This window comes from Mesoplodon densirostris, chromosome 20 (assembly GCF_025265405.1).
Source record: "Mesoplodon densirostris isolate mMesDen1 chromosome 20, mMesDen1 primary haplotype, whole genome shotgun sequence".
Lineage (NCBI taxonomy): Eukaryota > Metazoa > Chordata > Mammalia > Artiodactyla > Ziphiidae > Mesoplodon > Mesoplodon densirostris.
Window position 1 is genome coordinate 30,676,697 of NC_082680.1, and position 20,848 is coordinate 30,697,544.

Sequence of the window (20,848 nt, forward strand, 5' to 3'; positions counted from 1 at the left end):
GGGCTGTGAGCAGGAGTTATTCCTGGACACCACGTATTTACTATTGGCAGACTATCCTGTCTGACATGATACCATTTGATTGGCATTCACCCGAAACGCTTGGTACCCACTCAGTACACAGATCTTACCTCCTTCAACAATAAACAGGACAAGAATAAAGGGTTTCATCCACATGAAATGAAAGCCATATATACTGGTCAAGATGGGATGGAGAAGTGATGGTAACCAAGTTGTCAAGCCTTTCATCTATCCTGAGCACAGGCCATTATAGTACCAGGAAGTCCCCAGGGGTGAGGTTGAAAGAATATTCTTACTAGATTTGGAAACGCTCTCAAATCACATACATTTCTGGTGGGTTCTTTAGGGCTAACACATACCCAAACAGTCATAAATAATAGATTTATGCTGAATAGATGATGGGGATAGATATTCTACATAAATGTAACAGTTCTCTCGATTTTAAGGGATGTTCGCAATGTGGAAATGCTACGATGAAGACAGTGAAAGTAGGGATGAGTATATGACTGGAAGCCACACAGCTATCCTGGCCTATCTAGATTGTTATTGTGAAGCGGCACAAGATACAGTGGGAAGGAGAGGGGGAGAAAGGAATAGGAAGGGTAAAGGGAGCTGGTCAGAAGATCACTGTCTTGATCAAGGAGGACAGCATATGCAGGGATACTCAAGAAAATCTGTCATCTTGTAATAGCCCTGCCTGGCCAGTAAAAGGTGGCTTATGTAAGCTAAACATGGCAGTGGCTCCAATAGCAATGGCAGTTCCAGGCATGATGCACAGTTACAGACCGAAGGCACTTGGTGTGTGGTAGCGGAAATTATAGTAAACTCTTTCTTCAGTATCTCACTAGACCCAAAAGATCAAAATCAGCTTGCAAGTTTAGATATTGAGAACAATTTCTAACACATCCATGTGTTCTGAGACACTTGCAATCCACCTGTAATCCAAGACTGGGCTCCAGAACAAGACCTAGTGTTTCCAGCACTTGGGACCAAGGAAGACAGGCAAATGTGTCTTTTCTACCAGTTACAGGCAAGTGAGAAAAGGAAATCCAGGGCACACAGCCCAGGGCAATGGACACGGCCAGTCCTCACAAATATAGCATATTAGCCCCTAATCTCCTCTCAAGGGTATTGTTTGACATTGACCGCAATACACACCTTTCCAGATGTGACACAGCAATTCCTCTGCACAGCAGACATGAACCATACTAATCAAGCACTCCTAAATGGATGATATGTACACATCTAGTCAGACAGTGGTGCCACCTTGAAAGCCAAGGATACTCAGTACTGTGCAATGAGCTGGGGCAGGCCATGGACGTTCTATGATCCACATCATGCACAAGCAGCTACAAGTAACTTTATAGCCAGTTAAATTTTCTGCAAATGTGTATGTCTGAGCTTATTGAACAATGAACTAACCTGGCCATTAGTTTGTTTTACGCTTTTTATATATTTTTGTTCTTTTGTTCATCTTTATCATTGGATAAATTTGTTCTCAGTTCTCAGATGTGATGTATGTTCGTGATAAACTAAGAACTGCCTATACTCCTAAAGCGTCTCAAGGTTGTAAAATGTTGCAAACGAGAAAAAAAAAGTACTGTCTGGCTAGAGGAAGCCACAGGTAATTAGAGCCTTACATTATAGTACTGAGGTTTAAACAGAAGTGGAAACCATTGTTCCCAGAGTGATTAACAAATCAACAATAATTAAAATAATTTTTGCCACTACTGGCCTTTAGCATATAGCACTGGATACTGCTAGTACTTTTCACTAGCAGTAAAAACTTCCATTCTGGGAAGTTGACGAAGTTCATTTCAATTTCTTTAGGCAAGACTTAGAGCACCCGCTTTACTCTCCTCCCCACAATAATATGTCATCTCAGGATTATACCAAATCTGAAATATTATTATACCAGTATGAAATATTGTTGAATGTATAGGTATTCTGTCAAAATCATAAAACTTTTATAATGGTCTGCAACTGAGAAAATTTGCATCCCATGCTATTTAAGCATATATGACTAAAGACAGACTCTACAATCCAAATAATCCATCTATACTGACTTACAAAACAAGCAGTTACATTTCAGTGGGGGTAGGTGGAGCTCAGCCAGAAGAATCATTGAAAGCAGTCCAGGATAAAAGGGGAAAAAAACCCGGCCACTGGGCACTGTAACTGATTAGGACCCCCTGCAACCACAGGCATCTCTGATCACTTACACAGCTGATTTCATCCAATGGCCCTAAATTTCCTGATATTCACTGGCTCCTGGAATTTGGAACTAATGAACTTTATCCCATGGTTCAGTGAAGAACTTTTCCCGGGAAAGTTCCACTATAAACAGATTGGCCTCTGACACTGGTAAAGTCCACAAACAGGAAGCTGTACACCCATAAGAAACAGAAATAGCCCACCTACTCCTTTACCTAAACTACTAGGTCACTGAAGGTCCTCTCTGTAAGACTTGTCTCATGCCGAAAAAACTTAGTTTACTGAAGAATCAGCATACATCCTAGCCTTCCAGCATATTGGTGATAAATTACTGATAATTCATACAAGTGAATGCGAATGAAATGACAGACAAATGTGTAAAAGCCATGAAAAGACCATTCAACCATAGGAAAACCCAAAGTAAGTAAGATATCCTCAAAGTTATATATACATGTATACCTCATGACACAGCACATTCACTTGTTGGTACACATACACCCTAGTGAAACGCAAGCACATGTGCAGCAGGAAACGTGCAGCAGGAAACATGTGCAAGAAAATTCATAAATAAATGAGTCTTTACAGTCATAAACTGAAATAAACTTAAGTTTTCATTTCACAAATAATGCATAAATAAACTGAAATTTTCATAAACTCAATACTAAAAGCAATGAAAACAATTGGAATATAGCTACATTCAAAAGTTGATGGATGTTCCAAGTACAATACTGGGTGAAAGACCAAGTTACAAATGACACAAATCATATGATTGCCAATTATATAATAGTAGAACACAGTTAATCAAACTATATTGTATAAAGATGGGAAAATAGGAGGAAAACTAAAACTATGATGACAAGAAAGTACTGAAATGATACCTTTAAATTCTAAATGATGATTGGAAAAAGGAGGTATATTGAGAGTGGACACACAAAGAAATTCTTTGGCAGAGGTAAGGACTGCTTTGACCTTAGTGCAAAGTATTCAGGTGCTTGTTAAGTATCTATGTATTACACTCTTCATCCGTATTTCCTGTATATATTTCATATATATTATATATCACAGTGAAATAATGGAATGGTATAAATATTTACTGCTAAACAAAAGTGGGCAGAGTTTACTACAGAGAGAACTGTACTAAAATATATTTTAAAGAAAATTGTAATTAAATGGGAGATTATTTCTGAAGGAAACTTCGACATACAAAAACACTGATAAAAAGGAATGGAAGGTAAAATAAAGCAACTATTTTCTGAATAAATTCTTCATAGTACTTTCTAATGTAAAGAAATGAAATATTTTACAAGAGTATTTTACAAGAAAGTTAACTGGGTTGTAAACACTGTGATCTGGGAAGAAGGTGGCCCAGATAGATGTTTATCATTAAACATCTATGGTAAAAATGCAAAGATAATCACTAAAGGAAAATAAACAGTACATATAGACTAAATCACTAAAAGAAATACTGGAAGAAAGGAAAACAAAATAAACAGATTCAACAAAAATTCAATTAAGAACAAAAGTGGCAAATTGAATATAGAAAATATAAAAATTTTGAGACAACTAAATTTATAAAAATATGCAATCTAGAGGAGCATAAGAAAATTAAATGTAATGAGGTATCCTGGAAAAGATCCTGGGAGAGAAAAAGGCCGTTAGTTAAAAACAAAGGAAATCGGAATAAACTATGGACTTTAGTTAATTTTAAAATATGTAAAAATATTAATCACAATATTTGAGATAATCTTATAAATCAAAGACAGATTGAATAATAAATTACAACCTAAGGTAAATACTGAGCTTAATAGTAAAGAAAACCTAAATGAGAATAGAGAAATATCAGGGAAATACTAATTTAAGGAAGCTAGTGTGTGCATAGATATAAACATAAAATATGTATACAGATATACAGATTATACCAGACCAAATAGACATTAAAACAGAAATCAACATTAGAAATAAAGAGATTCAGTATTTGAAGGTAAAGTATTAAATTTCTAGGAAGGTACAACAATTGTAAATAAATTTACACCATATAAAAGAAATACAAAATATATAAAATATGAATTGAGTAAATGATAATGGGAATTAGGCAAATCCAACTGTATAGTTGGAGATATCAATATTATTTCTCAAGTGCTGAGAGTTCTGGCAAACAAAATTAGTAAAAATATACAGAAGATTTGAGTCATTCACTTAAAAATTATAACGCCATCAGATTATACAGATTTTAGCTCCTAACAATTAGAGCTTACATCTCAGCAAGTAAATATGAAACATTAAAATAATCACCACACATGAGTATATGAAGGCAACAACAAGAAAATGCAATGATTAGCTATCTTACCAAGCACAAATGAAAAACAAAAAGACAAAAAGCAAAAAGTTAAATATAACAACAAACCAAGGATTGTGATTAATCCAATTCTGTGAAACGAAGTTAAAATAAAAGAGGCTCTATATATGCAAGAACGGAAATTAGGAGATGAGGAGGTGAACAACAGCATACATTTAATAACTCAGTGATCCAATTCAGTCACTTTGGAGGAGTTCAGGGATGATTTAGGTGATAATTATACTACTGTTGGAACTGATGTTTATGATACAGAAAGGTGGGTAATGTTTACACAACAAGGAAAATCTACTTCTTTAACACACTGCACTTACCCCAAACTTAAATTCTTCAAATGTTTCAAATTCAGGATGAGCCAGTTATCACATGCCTTATATCTCCCCATCTTAGCTATTTGATAAAATGGTGCAACATTAAAAAAAAAGTCCTCCCACTTATATCACAACTATATTTATAAGACTACATGATGAACACAGAAACAAATCTTTAGATAAGCTATTAATGTTTTTCACCAACCTCTGGCCCACCACAGTCACATTGTTCTGGCGGTTCCAAAACTCCATTGCCACAAACTGAAACTCTTCCTTGTGGAACCACTTTTGAAACTGTTCGATTCTGAAGACATTCAAATTCAGGCTGTGAAGCTGTATGTTTGAATTGATCCATGCTGCAACTGCTAAAAAACTTTACACCACGGGAATGTCTAAAATTAAATTATATTCCTCAGTTAAAAGGAATAAAATCAGTATCAAAGTAATACTCCTTCAATAACGTACTATGAATTCTGTACTACTTCACTTAGAGAATAGCCAAAACGGGAGAGTGCTTTATTTTTAATACAATTAGTAATGCAAGAATAAGTTCATTTCTATTATAATTCAATATAACAGACATCTAATAAGTAGAAGATGTTAAGGTTACATGATTTAGAATATATTAAACAAAACAGTGCTTGGCACACAAAAAGCTCTGTTTAAGTATGTCTTACTATTTATTATTTTCATTATTATTGACAACACCATCATAATTATAATAATTATTATAAAAAGTACTAATTATTATTAAGAAAATGAAACATACTAGGAATAATATGGAAAAATGAAGGAATAAACAATGGTGGACTGTGTTAATTAAAAGTCAGAATTATTTGTACTTTGGTAACAAAATTAATTAATTAAAATATCTCAACACTGAGTATATAGAATGTATAAACCCTAGATTCTTTTTATTTTGATATTTATATATTTCTAAGTGCACTGTTTAATGGGCTTTTGTTTAAATTTGTAACAATCTCTATGAGATAAGAGAAATGATACAAAAGTACGAAAACCAAATTTTGTTTCCTGAAATGGTTGAGTAAATTGCCAACGGGAGATCCTGATTACTCTAAATATTTTAATATATAACTCTTACATAGAAATGAATTCTCTGAAATCATACCTTCAATATCAGGAAATAATGATACGGTGCTAAAATCTAATCCTCACATCACATTCAAATTTCCCCTTCATCACAGTATTGGCACTTTATAGCAAAAGGATCCAGTTCAAAATCAACCATTGCATTTAGTTCTCATGTCTCCTTAGCTTAGTTGATTACATTTTTTGTTGAACTTCATGACATTGAAAAGTTTTATAATTACAGGCTGATTATTTGGTAAAAGGTCCCTCAATTTGGGTTTATTAAATGTTTCCCCATAGTTAGACTGAGGTTATGCATCTGGGCAACCTCATCACAGAAGTGTTGCTGACTTTGTCTGCTCCGTTGCATCCTAACAGACAGCACATGATTTCAACTTGTTATATTTTTGGTAAAAGTCACTTTGATCAGTTGATTAAGGTGTGTCTGCCAGTCTTCACTCTAACATTTCTTTCCTTCCTTATCACTTAATAATTACTTGGAGAGAAGTTTTATGTAAAATCTCATTTCTAATCACATTTTCAATTCATTCATCTATTTACATGAATATGGAATCATATCTTCCTGTTACACTCAGTGGGTTATAATCCATTACAAACATTACAAATGACTTTCAAATTGTCCCAGATTTGCCTATGGGGAGCCCCTTTCAAACTGCTTTGTGTCCCTGTGACAAATCTCCATAATTCTTTGAACGCCTCCTTATACTCTGACACAAATGTTCCAGGCTTGTTTGCTTTTGTGTGTCTTAGTCCTGGAATCAGGTATATGATGTCTCCAACTTTGTTCTTCTTTCTCAAGATTGCTATGGCTATTCAGGGTCTTTTGCTCTCAAGAACTGCCTGTTTGTTATAGCTCCATGAAACCCAGGAACACAAGCTCCCTTGCCACTAGGGCTACATGATCAACAGGTGTCTCCAAGGCAGCAGCCACAAAAAATAGTGCACCAGGCACCTGCAGAAGCTCCTCTATGGAAGATAGTGGCACTCTAGGGTACAGCAGATAGAGCAGTGATAGCACTCACCCTCTGCGGTCTCTGGAAAGGATCACAGTCAGTTGTTGGATTTGTGTTTAACTAGAAACCTGATTCTCATGCAGCAATTATGAAGGTAAGCGAAAAGACTTCTTTCACAGAAAGACTGCAATTCTGGTTCTAGCGTCTGTTTGCTGTGCCATGCAGGTGGCAACCAGCTGAAACACTTTCTCCGTGGGTTACCATCCTGTGGTACCCACAAGCATAAGTCCTGCTGGCCACCCAAGCCAGGTGGTCTACACATGTTCCCCGGCAGCAGCAACAAAATTCAGGGCGCCAGACAAAGTTGTAAGGTCCTTTCTGAGAGACGCCGAGGAGCTGGAGCAAGGAAGGGGGAGGGTGAACAGTTATGCCCACTGGCCTCTGCTTGTTGAGAGAATCACCGTTGGCCCCAAGATGTGAGCCAAACAGTAAGTACGCCCCTCAGGCAAAAGCTCCTGGACAAGTAAATGGGCCACTTTCACAGAAAATCTGGGGTGTGTTTCAGTCTGCTACCTGTGCAGTGCCCTGGGGTGACAGCTCGCCGTGAACTACCTCTCCAATCGGTCCTGTTACAGTCCCAGGGGACCCAGGAACGCAAGTCCCTCTGGGCACCAGAGCCGGGCCATCAAGGGGTGTCTCCTGGGCAGCAGCCACAGAAACTAAAGCAGCGGAAGCCTGTACAAACTCCCCTCCTGGAGATACTGGTTCTCTGGAACATGGCAGATGGAGGCCTGGAAGATAGTTCCCATCCTCCAAGGCCTCTGAAAAAGATTACAATAGGACTTTCGACATGGGTTTCATTAGAAGCCTGCCCCCCAGGCCACAGCTATGAAGATAAGCTAATAGGCCTCTTTCACAGAAAGACTGGGTTCCTAGGACTGTGGCCTCTTGCTGTGACCTGGGGGTCGTAGCTGTTTAAGAAATCTTGTTTATAGTTTTGTGGAACCTGTGAGCTTAAACCCAGCTGGCCGCCAGAGCCCAGTGATCTAGAGGTGGCAACCTGTGGGTGGTGACCACAAAAACTGGGGTGCCAGGGGATGGTACAAGCTCCTTTCCAGGAGAATCCAGCAAGCTGTAGCGAGGTGGAGGGAGAACACAAAGATGGCATCCACCAGCCTCCATCCCCAGAGAGTACCTTAGCAGGCTTCTAGATGTGTGTTCAATTAGATGCCTGACCTTCCAGCCAGCACGTTAATATGAGAAAGTAAGCCTCTTTGGCATAAAGACTGGGTGCCTCTCAACAGGCCACAGAGGTGGCAAGTGAGTTCAAAAGTTTTAAGATCTCTTTCTCGGTTCACTATAGCCTTATTTGGCTCATATGTGCAAGTCCAATTGTCTTTCACAGCTAGATGTTTGGGGGTTCGTCTCTCAGTTGCAGGTCTTACCGGTTAGGGTGTCCAATAAGCGTTCAAATCCTTCACCCCTCAGAGAAAATCTCTAGGTTTGAGTTCCCTCCCGATTGCGGGTCACCTTGCTGGGGGTAGGAATTATGGTGAGATTGGTTCTCAGCCTTTCCTACCCTCTTCGATGCAGGTTTCTTCTCGTTTGCCCTCTGTGTAGGTGTCTTGAGCAAGCTTTTTGTTTTTTTCTGAGGAAATTGTTCCATGCATAGCCATAGAGTTGGCTTGTCTGAGGGCGGACAGAAGTTCAAGTTCTTCCTAACTCACCATCTTGAACCAGAACCTCTATAAATAATTCTTGACATCTCTCTTCCTCTCAGTCTTATGAAACTGCTGTAGATTATTATGAGAATCATTATTTACCAAATACTGTTGCCAAAGTGCTTCAGGTCTCTGCTCAAAACCTGCCAACGTGCACATTTAGCAGGAGTTAACATAAATCTTTTTTTTTTTTTTTTTTTTTTTTTTGCGGTACGCGGGCCTCTCACTGTTGTGGCCTCTCCTGCTGCGGAGCACAGGCTCCGGACGCGCAGGCTCAGCGGCCATGGCTCACGGGCCCAGCCGCTCCGCGGCATGTGGGATCTTCCCAGACGGGGCACGAACCTGTGTCCCCTGCATCGGCAGGTGGACTCTCAACCACTGCGTCACCAGGGAAGCCCAACATAAATCTTTAAGGTAAAGGGTCCAGAGATAAGAAAGGAAGCTACAAACAAACAAACAGATGGAACCAGCTGGGACCAAGATGGCGAGGAATCTGACCTCCAACAGAGCCTGAGTCTCATTATACACTGATTTTACTATATTAGTTTATTAAACGACACACCTACCAGGGCCCATAAATGGACATTAAGGAACAAGAAGGATTAATAAAAGGGGGCACCCCACTCCCTCAAAATAGCCCTGCCTCTACCCTTGTAGACTAACGCATATGCCTCCCCATCATCAGCCTCACTCTTCCTACCTTTGTCCTTACTCTCTAAAAGTAAATCCCTCTCACCACACAGGTGAGAAGTTGATCTGTGAACTTAGTTCCTGCTTCTCCATTCCTTGCCCACTGAGGAAAGCTTGTGCTGTGTCGATGGATCTCAGCTTCGGTTTCGTTACTCTGCTGCTTGAATAAAACAAATAAAGAACTCTCCCCTGCCCAGGCAGAGAGCCTAGGGTCTATAGGACTGAATTCAGTAACAATATTACTATACGGCTGTTCTTTCTGATATATTTAACATTCATCTTACAAAATGTATTATATTATCCATACTGCATAAATCAATTAAAATGTGGTTTTTAAAATTTATCATAAAATCCCAATTTCGACATCATGATTGCTTGCTCAGGCTCTTTCCTACATTTCCTATTACCTCCTGGACTTCTTCCTCTGACTCATGGTTCCTTAGCCTCTTTGTATTTTACTTTCCTTTTTTTTTTTTTTTTTTTTAATGTCTATGCCTTTAACATTCTTCCTTATAGTTTCAGCCATTTCTTTTGTTTCTTTGTTTTATCCCTCCCCCAAGCCCTTTTTTCCAGTCTTTGAGCTCTTAAAATTTTTTGCTATCCAAGTATCACTTCACTTGCTTTCCCTGAAAAGTTTTCAACAAGTTCTTCACATGACTAGATTTATTTCTTCTCTTGCAGGTCCTAACATAACTTTTGCCTCACAGAAAACTTCCTAGACCACTTTATCAGTAAGTTTCTCTTCCCCATGTATTCCCTATTTATTTCCCTCCTGGCACTTATCATAAGCTGTTTAAATCTTGTTGATTCTTATTTCAACTTTTTAAGTTTCTGCCCTGATGGACTAATATAAGGTATATAGCTTTTTTCTATCTCGCTAATCATTTATATGACAAACACAATACTTGTGACACCGTACATACTTTAAAACTTTTTTGATAGAATGAATGAATTTCACCTCAAGATTCTAGTACTCCACACAAAGTCATCATCAACGACTCGATACTGTAGCACTGAATATAGAACTATGAAGCACATTTTCTACAATATCCAATACTCATTCCCTTTAATAAGCTTTAAAATAACTTGTAGGTATTTAATAAAAATATTCTTATTCAAGTTATATTGAGAGAAATTATTCATCAAGAAATGCAAGAAACATCTCCCAAAAGAAGACAAAGATTTGATAAAAATAACATCTTACATTGCTTCAGGATTCATTATGCATGTAGTTCCTGGACAGTAACAATTGTAGATGTCATTATTATATGTTAATCCCAGGTTAATTCCAAGCAACTGTGCCAAAACAACTGAAAATGCCTCTAAGGTTACCATCTTTGGATACTAAATAGAAATGAAAAACAGAATGGTTGCTTAAGTTATTTTTTTAACCCTTGGTCATACAATTGTGGCCGTATTACCTAAATGCAAATACTAATTTAATAAACTAGTATACCAAAGATCTTAAGACTTTCTTAAGAACATTTTACAAAGTTAAATTTTGTTATTCTTTTTGAGTAACAGTACTTTCAATCCAAATGGCATTGAAAAATAACAAAATAAGATTAATCATATCATATGTTTTCATGACACATTACTGATTTAATTCTAATAAACTTAAAAAAATATTTTGGCAAGATTAATCATTGTTTCAGTAACTATATCACTTTTAATGTTAACACTCTGAAAAATACACAGATTCTTAAGGGTTTAACTGACAATCAGTTTTGATGTCAAAAATAGTTTTAGGAGAGAAAATCAAACATTTTTTTTCCTAAAGGCAGAATACTTGTATTAAAAAAACTAAAACTTCAGAAGTAGTGATATAAGTAACACACAAAGCCCTGGTTGGTAATCAATGATGTTTTTAACTATCTCCATAGTTTTGCCTTTTCCAGAATGTCATAGAGTTGGGATAATACAGTCTGTGGCCCTTTAAAATTGGCTTCTTTCACTAACCATTTTGCTTTTAAAATTCCTCCACATCTTTTAATTGCATGATGGCTAATTTTTTAAATACTGAATAATATTCCGTTTTATGGATTAACTCCAGTTTCTCTATCCATTCACTGATTAACAGACATCTTGTGTGATTTCAATTTTTGGCAATTATAAATAAAGTCGTTATACATAATCATGTCTGAGGATTCTGTGGATGTAAGTTTCCAACTAATTTTTCTAAATGGTATAGAGGACAACTGCTGGATCATATGGTAAGGCAATGTTGAAGTTTATAATGAATTGCCAAATTGTCTATCACAGTGGCTGTACCATTTTGTATTCCCATCGACATGAATGAGACTACCTGTTGCTCCAAATCCTCACAATATTTGGTATCATTAGTTTTGCATGCGAGTACAAAGCTGAATAAGAATGGCAGGTTACATTCTTGCCTTGTTCCAAATCTTAGTAGGAAGCATTTCATTTCTAAACATTAAGTTTGATGTAAGCTGTATTGTTTTTGTAGACAGTCTTTCTGAAGTTGAGGAAGTTGCTTCTATTGACACTTTGGTGAGTTTAATCATAAACTGTATTGGAATTGTCAAATGTGTTTTCTGCATCTATTGATATAATCAAATATTTTCCATTTTAGCTTACTGATAGGATCAATTAAATTAATTGATCTTTACATGATTATCCAGCCCTAAATATCTGAAAAAATTCCAGATATAAATATCAATAGGGAGATATAAAATATTATAAAAAGAAACTATGTGGTACAGTAAAATCAATAAACATTTACTGGAGGTCTTCAAAAGTAGACTTGGTCAAGCAGAAGAAAAGTCAGAAATGAAGACAGGTCATTTGAAATCACTTTTTCACGGGAGCAAAAACCAAAAACAAAATGTAGAAAAAGAGATGAGCTTATGGACTCTAACAAATAGAGCAATACATGCATTATGGGTGTCTCAGAAAGAGAAGAGAGAAAAGAAAGAGACAGAGGACTTATTTGAGGAAATCACTGCCACAAACTTTAGAAATCTGAGGACATGCAGATTCAAGAAACTCAATGACCCCTAACTAGGAAAATCAAAAGAGACCTATGGAGAAAAGTATTGTACTAAAACCACTATAAGTCAAAGACAAAGGGATATATCTTGAAATCAACAAGAGAAAATGAATTGTCAGTTGTCAGGGAGGTCTCAAGGTTATTATCGGATTTCTTAGCTGAAACATTACAGCCCAGAGGTATTGGGAAAAATACATTCAAAGTGCTGAAAGAAAGAATCTGTCAATCAACAATACTGTATACAGTAAAACTGTCCTTCAAAAAATAATGAAGACTTTTCCAGGAAAGCTGTGGGGGTTTATTACCAATTGACCTGATGTATAAGAAATGAGAAAGGGTGGTCTTCAAGGTTAAAAGGAAGGATGCTCGATAGCAACATAAGGCTAAAAGAAAATTATAAAATCCTCTAATGAAGGTCAATACATGGATAAATATACTAACCTATATCATCAAAATTTTGGTGCATATATTCACTTTTAACTCCTGTATAGAATTTAAATGGCAGAACTAATATCTATGCAATAACATAAAGAGAAGGATAGAACTGTAAAGGAATAGAGTATATGTATGTAATTGAAGTGAAGTTGTTATCAGTTTTTCAGTTTAAAATTATAAAATTGAGATATTCTTAGTAATTGCATAATTAACCATAACCAAAATATCTACAATATACACAACAGGAAAAGACAAGGGAACCAATGCATTTCACAATTAAAAAAATCAATGTAACACAAAGTAAGGCAGAAAGAGAAGATGAAAGGGACAAAAAGCTACAGGATATAAAGAAAAAAATTAACAAAATGGCAAAAGTAAGTTCTTCCTATTAGTAATTAATTTAAATGTAAATGAATTAAACTCCTCAATTAAAAGACATGTATAGGCTTAACAGATTAAAAAAACAGGATTCAACTATGTCACTTGAGATCTGAAGACTCACACAGGTTGAAAGGTTATGGATGAAAAAGATACTCCATGCAAATAGTAACCAAAAGAGGGCTGGGCATGGCTATACTAATATCAAACAAAATATACTTTAAATTCAAGACTGTTAAAAAGAGACCAGGAAGAACATTTCCTAATGATAAAAGGGTCACTTCACCAAGAAGATACATCATTTAATATTTATGCACCAAACATTACAGCACTAAATATACGAAGCACCTCTTGACCAAATTGAAAGGCTAAATAGACAGCAACATAATAGACTTTAATACTTCACTTTGAATAGTGGACAGAACAATCTGACAAAAGATATTACATAAATAATGGACTTGACAACAGGATAGATTGACTGGTCTTAACTGACATGTGGAACATCCCATCCAACAACAGCAGAACTCATGTTCTTCTCAAGTGCACACAGAAATGTCTCTAAGGTAGACCACTTGTTAGGCTACAGAACAAGTCTGTCAACTTTAAAATACTGAATTTATACAAAGTATATTTTTCTGATGCTGATGGAATGAAACTACAAATTAGTAAGAAAAGGAGAACTTGAAAATCTGCAAATTTGTGGGACTCCAACAACACATTATTAAACACCAATGATTCCAAAGAAGAAATCACAAAGCAAAGTTACAAAATACGCTGAGAAAAAAGAAAATGAAAATACAATATATCCAAACTTATGGGATCCAGTAAAAGCTCTGTTAAGAGGGAAGTTTATGGCAGTAAACAAGTACATTAAAAAAGAAGAAATATCTCAAATGAAAAAACATGAGTTTACACATCAGAGAACTAGAAAAATAAGAACAAACTGAACTCAGAAAGATAGAAATTCAGACAGAAAGGAAGAAATAATAAAGTTCAAAGCAGGGATAAATAGAATTAGAGAAGAGAAAAAAAATTAATGTAATAAAAAGTTGATTCTTTGAAAACATCAGCATGATTGGCAAACTCTTAGCTAGATTAACTGAGAAAATAAGAGATAAGGCTCACATGACTAAAATAAAAAACAAAAAAGCATACACTAAAAGTCAATACCCTTTTTATGATGAAAAGTCCTCAACAAACTAGGAATGTAAGAAAACAACTTCGGGACTTCCCTGGTGGCACAGTGGTTAAGAATCCACTTGCCAATGCAGGGGACCAGGATTCGAGTGCTGGCCCGGAAAGATCCCACATGCCGTGGAACAAATAAGTCCATTTGCCACAACTACTGAGCTTGCGCTCTGGAGCCCACGAGCCACAACTCGAGCCACGAGCCTGTGTGTCACAACTGCTGAAGCCCGTGCACCTAGAGCCCGTACTCCGCAACAAAAGAAGCCACTGCAACAAGAAGCCCGCAAACCGCAATGAAGAGTAACCCCTGCTCGCTGCAACTAGAGAAGCCTGCGTGCAGCAACGAAGACCCAATGCAGCCAAAATTTAATTAATTAATTAATTAATTAATTAAAAGAAAAGAAAACAACTTCCACATAACACAGAGCATGGAGAAAAGAACATAACTAACATTACACTCAATGGTGAAATCCTGAATGTTTTTCTTCTAATATTATGAGCAAGGTAGGGTACTCACTCTTGCCACATCTGTTTAATATAGTATAGGAAGATCAAACCAGAGCAATTAAGCAATAAAATAAATGAAAGCTTTCTATTTTGGAAAGAAAAAAGGAAAATTATTTCCATTTGCAGATGGTATGGTCCTATATGTAGAAATCCACAAATATTCCACATAAAAGAAACTGTGAGAACTAATAAATGAATTCAGCAAAGCTGCAGGATACAAAATCAACACAACTGATTGTTTCTATACATTAATAATGAACAACCTGAAAAAATATAACAAAATGATTTCAGTTACAATAACATTAAAAAGAGCAAAACACTTAGGATTGAACCTATCTAATGAGATGAAATACTTGCACATAGACACTGCAAAACATGGCTGAGAGTAAGTACAGAAGACACAAATAAGTGGAAAGATATTCCACGATCATGGATTGAAAGGCTTAACATTGTCAAGATGTCATTACCACCCAAAGCAATCTGTAGATTCAATAAAATCCCTACCACAATCCCAATAGCATTTGGGGGGCAAGAATAGAAACAAATAATCTCAAAATTCATATGGAATCTCAAGGGACACGAATATACATACATTTTTGAAAAAGAAGAACAAAGTTGGAAGACTCAGATTTCCTGATTTTAAAACATATTACAAAGCTCTAGTAATCATAAGAGTGTGGTACTGGCATAAAGATATATAAATTGAATACAATAGAGAGCCTATAAATAAAACATCATGTATATGGTCAAATGACCTATGACAAGGGTGCCAAGACCACAAAATGGGAAAAAGGACAGTTTCTTCAACAAGAATACTCAATGGAGAAAAGACTGTCTCTTCAAGAAATGGTGATGGGAAAATTAAGTATGCACATACAAAAGAAAGAGTAGAACCCTTATATTACACCATATACAAAATTAACTCAAAACTGTATAAAGATCTAAATGTAAGACAGCAAACTGTGAAACTCCTGGAGGAAAACATGGGGAAAAACTTCACAATATTGGGTTTGATGAAGATTTTGTGGATAAGATGCAAAAATCACTGACCTCAGGGGCAGAAATAGACAAACAGGACTAAGCCAAACTTAAACCTTTGTTCTTCAAAAGGTACAATCAACAGAATATAAAGGCAATCTACAGAAGGGAAGAAAATCTTTGCCAATCATTCATCTGATAAGGGGTTAATATTCAAAGTATAAGAACTCCTGTATTATCAAAGATTAGCAAACTGAATTCAACAATGCATTAAAAAAATCATACACCACGATCAAGTAGGATTTATCCCAGGGGTGAAAAGATGGTTCAGTATCCACACATCAATCCATGTGATACACCACTTTAAAAATTTCAAAAAGAAAAATGGTACAATCCTCTCAACAGAGGCAGAAAAAGCCTTTGACAAAATTCAACATCCATTTATGATAAAAACTCACCACAAAGTGGGTATAGAGGGACCATACCTCACCATAATAAAGGCCATATATGACATGCCCACAGCTCAGTTGTGAAAAGCTGGAAGTATTTCCTTTAAGATCAGGAACAGGATAAGGATGCCCACTCTCACTACATTTACTCAACATAGTATTGAAAATCCTTGCCACAGCAGTCAGACAAGAAAAAGAAATTTAAAAATCCAAATTTGAAGGGAAGAAGTAAAATGGTCACACTGTTTGCAGGCGACATGATACTATATAGACAGAATCCTGAAGACATACTCCCAAAATTACTAGAGCTCACCAATGAATATGCTTCAGTTGCCAGATAAAAATTAATTTACAGAACTATGTTGTATTTCTATAAACTAACAACAAACTATCTGAAAGAGAAATTAAGAAAAAAATCCCATTTACAATCACATCACAAAGATTAAAATATCTACAAATAAATCTAGCTAAGGAGAAAAAATACCTATCCTTGAAAAACCATGACACTGATGAAAGAAACTGAATACAGCTCAAATAGATGAAATTATATACTGTATTTAAAGATTTGAAGAATGAATATTGTTAAAATAACCATACAGCACAAGACAGTACAGATTCACTGCAATTCCTATCAAAATACCAATGGCATTTTTTACAGAACCAGAGTAAACAATTCCAAAATGATTATGGAAACACAAGAGCCTGAATAGCCAAAACAATCTTGAGAAAGAAGAAAGTTAGAGGTACCATACTGCCTGATTTTAAACTTTACTACAAAGCTAAAGTAATCAAAACAGTATGGTACTGGGACAAAAACAGACCCATAGTTCACTGGCACAGAATAGAATAGAGAGCCCAGAAATGAACCCACAATTATATGGGCAATTAATCTCTGGTAAAGGAGGCAAGAATGTATAATAGGGAAAAGACAGCCTCTTCAAGAAATAATGTTGGGAAAACTGGACAGCTACATGCAAACGAATCAAACTGGACTACTCTCTTACATCCTGCACAAAAATAAATTCAAAACAGTTTAAAGACTTGAATGTAAGACCTGAAAACATAAAACTTCTGGAAGAACACACAGGCAATAAGCTCTTTGACATCTTAGTAACTTTTTGTATTTGTCTCCTTTGACAAGAAAAACAAAAGGGAAAAATAAACAAATTGGACTACATCACACTTAAAAAGCTTCTGCAGAGTAAAGAAAACTATTAACCAAACTAACAGGACACCTACTGAATGGGAGAAGATAATTGCAAATGATATAGCTGATAAGGGGTTAATATTAAAATTACACAAAGAACACACACAACTCAACACTGAAAAAACCAACCTAATTAAAATATGAGCAGAGGATCCGAATAGACGTTTTTCCAGAGAAGACATACATATGGCCAACAGGCACATGAAACATTCCTAAACATCACTATTCATCAGGGAAATGCAAATCAAAACCAGAATGAGATATGATCTCACACGTGAGAGAACTGCCATTATCAAATAACAACAACCCACAACTATTGTCGAGGATGTGGAGAAAAGGGAACTCTTGTGCACTCCTTGTGGGAATATCAGTTCATGCTACCACTATGGAAAACAGTACAGAGATTCCTCAAAAAATTAAAAATAAAGTTACCATATGATTCAACAATTCCACTCCTTGGTATTCACCATAAGAAAACAAAAGCACTAAAGGAAAAAATATATGCACCCCTATGTTCATTGCAGCATTATTTACGATAATCAAGGTATGGAAGCAACCTAAGTGTCCATCAATAAAAGAATGGATAAAGAATAAATATATGTGTATACACAAACACACACACACACACACACACACACACACACACACTGGAATACTACACAGCCATAATAAAGGACATCTTGCCATTTGAGACAACATGATGGACCTAGAGTATATAATAGTAAGTATAACATGTCAGACAGAGAAACACAAATACTGTACAATTTTACTTATATGTGGAATCTAAAAACAAATGAAAAAGCATAACAAAGCAGAAACAGGGACTTCCCTGGTGGCACAGTGGATAAGACCTTGGGCTCCCAATGCAAGGCGCCCGGTTCAATCTCTGGTGAGGGAACTAGATCCCACATGCATGCTGCAACTAAGAGTTTGAATGCCGCAACTAAGGAGTCTTGTGCCACAACAAAGGAGCTGGCAAGCTGCAACTAAGGACCCTGGGGGCCACAACTAAGTAGCCTGCCTGCCGCAACTAAGACCCAGTGCAACCAAATAAGTAAATATTTTTTAAGAAAAGAATTATTATAAAAATATTTGCTGAAACAGAGTTACAGATACAGAGGACAAACAGGTGGCAGCCAGAGTGGAGGGGTTTGGGGAAGGAAAGAAAAAGGTGAAATAGTTTAAGAGATACAACTTCCAACTGCAAAATAAATGAATCACGGGTACAAAATGTAGTTTGGGGAATACAGTCAATAACTATGTAATATCTTTGTATGGTGACATGTCATTTCTAGAGTTATAGTGGTGATCATTTTGAAGTGTATAGAAATATTGAATTACTACGTTGTGTTAAAGAAACTAACATAGTGTAGGTCAATTATAATTCAAAACAAACAAATAAACTCATACAAAAGAGACTAGATTTGTGGGTACTGGGAGCAGGGGTTGAGAGGAGGGGGAACTGGATGAAGGCAATGCAAAGTTACAAAAAAAAGGAACTCCTATAGCTCAAAAACAAGAAAATCAAATAACCCAATTAAAAAATGGGCTAAGGTCTTGAATAAATATTTCTCCAGCAATGATATACAAAACACCAAAAAGCATATGAAAAGATGCTCAGTATCACTAGTGATCATAAAAATACAGTCAAAACCACAATGTGATATCACCTCATACCCATTACGATAGCTAGCAACAACAAAAATAACAACTGTTAGTGAGGATGTAATGAATAAAATATATTCTGTGAAATGCTGGTGGGATTATAAAATGGTGCAACTACGGACATCAGTATAATGATTCCTCATAATATTAAAATAGAAATACCACATGATCCAGAAAACCCACTTCTGGGTAAATGTACAAAGTAACTGAACTCTATCTCAGAGGGATACCTGCACTCCCATCTCCCATGTAAAGTGCAGCATTGTTCACAATAGCCAAGATATGGAACCAGGCTAAGTGGTCACTGACACATGAATGCATAAAGAGAATGTTTCTATATATGGATAAATGTATACTATGATAGGATTTATATATATAATTCATATAAATATATATGTATATAAATAGCATGAAATATTATTCAGCCATACATAGAATGAAATCCCACCATTTCAAAAATATGGATGAACCTGGATGTATTGTTTTAAGAGAAATAAGCCAGACACAGAAAGACAAATATTGTACGATCCACCTTATATGTGGGATCTAAAAATATACTCACAGAAGCAGGCAGTAGAATGGTGGTTGCCAGGGGGTAGAGGTGTGGAAAATGGGGCCTCGGTCAAAGGGTACAGACTTTCATTTAAGCAAGGTGAAAGTTCTAAACATCTGTTTCACAACAATGTAAATAGACTGAACACTACTGCACAGTGCACTTATAATTGTTAAGATGGTCAATTTTATGTGTTATGTATTTTACCACAATAAAAAAAACCATTTAAAACTGATAACATTTGAGGATTAAAGTAAAAAATAAAGCACTATAGGGCTTCCCTGGTGGCGCAGTGGTTGAGAGTCCGCCTGCCAATGCAGGGTCACGGGTTCGTGCCCCAGTCTGGGAGGATCCCACATGCCACGGAGCGGCTGGGCCTGTGAGCCATGGCCGCTGAGCCTGCACATCTGGAGCCTGTGCTCCGTAACGGGAGAGGCCACAACAGTGAGAGGCCCGCGTACCGCAAAAAAAATAAATAAATAAAATAAAATAAAGCACTATAAAAAATATTAACTTAATAAAATGGTAGATATACTACATGTACTTCTGTTCCTTGAAGTGGATATTAAATTTCAAACTGTGATATAATTACTGAAGAGATGGGAATAAAATGCATACCAGAGCAATTCCTGCAGCAAACTTTGGATCGCATGCCATTTCATGATATGTTGCTCCTACATAATTAGGATGGTCCCTATAACTAAATAATAAAATTTTTCTTGTGGATAAACACACTTTAAAGTTTTAAAAACTTAATGATCTTTCAAGAATTGGATTCCTCAATAATGCTGCTGCTTTCTTTTAGACATGAATATTACGTATCATGTCTAATGCTTTCAATCATTTTGTATTTGGGTAATCTCCCACGGTGCCTACAAAATTAAGTTCTAAAGGCAACTTTAGCATCATATGATACACAGCTTAAAATCCAGCAGTGCCTAATCCTTCCAGAAATTAATCACCACTGCTGTCAACACTGGATGGATATAATGCAAAGACATAGAAGTCAGGGTAGATTACTGCCATGATTTGCAGGTTGTAAAACCTTAGACTGCATGAAAAGTGTTGGATTGGAGGACAAAATGAGAAAGACAATATGCAGCACAGT

The 20,848-nt window shown here is 36.2% G+C and overlaps 1 protein-coding gene across 1 annotated transcript in view; it reads right to left on the bottom strand.

Annotated features, from left to right (window-relative positions):
* The window catches only part of LOC132481189 (A disintegrin and metallopeptidase domain 3-like), a 90,937-nt gene that overhangs the window by 21,174 nt on the left and 48,915 nt on the right, over positions 1 to 20,848 (bottom strand). Inside the window, exons 10-13 of the mRNA XM_060085861.1 lie at positions 20,359 to 20,440; positions 10,575 to 10,714; positions 5,102 to 5,288; positions 3,550 to 3,623 (exon numbers count right to left, since the gene is read on the bottom strand). Of these exons, the coding sequence (XP_059941844.1) occupies positions 3,550 to 3,623; positions 5,102 to 5,288; positions 10,575 to 10,714; positions 20,359 to 20,440 (483 nt within the window). The remainder of the gene's footprint in view (positions 1 to 3,549; positions 3,624 to 5,101; positions 5,289 to 10,574; positions 10,715 to 20,358; positions 20,441 to 20,848) is intronic.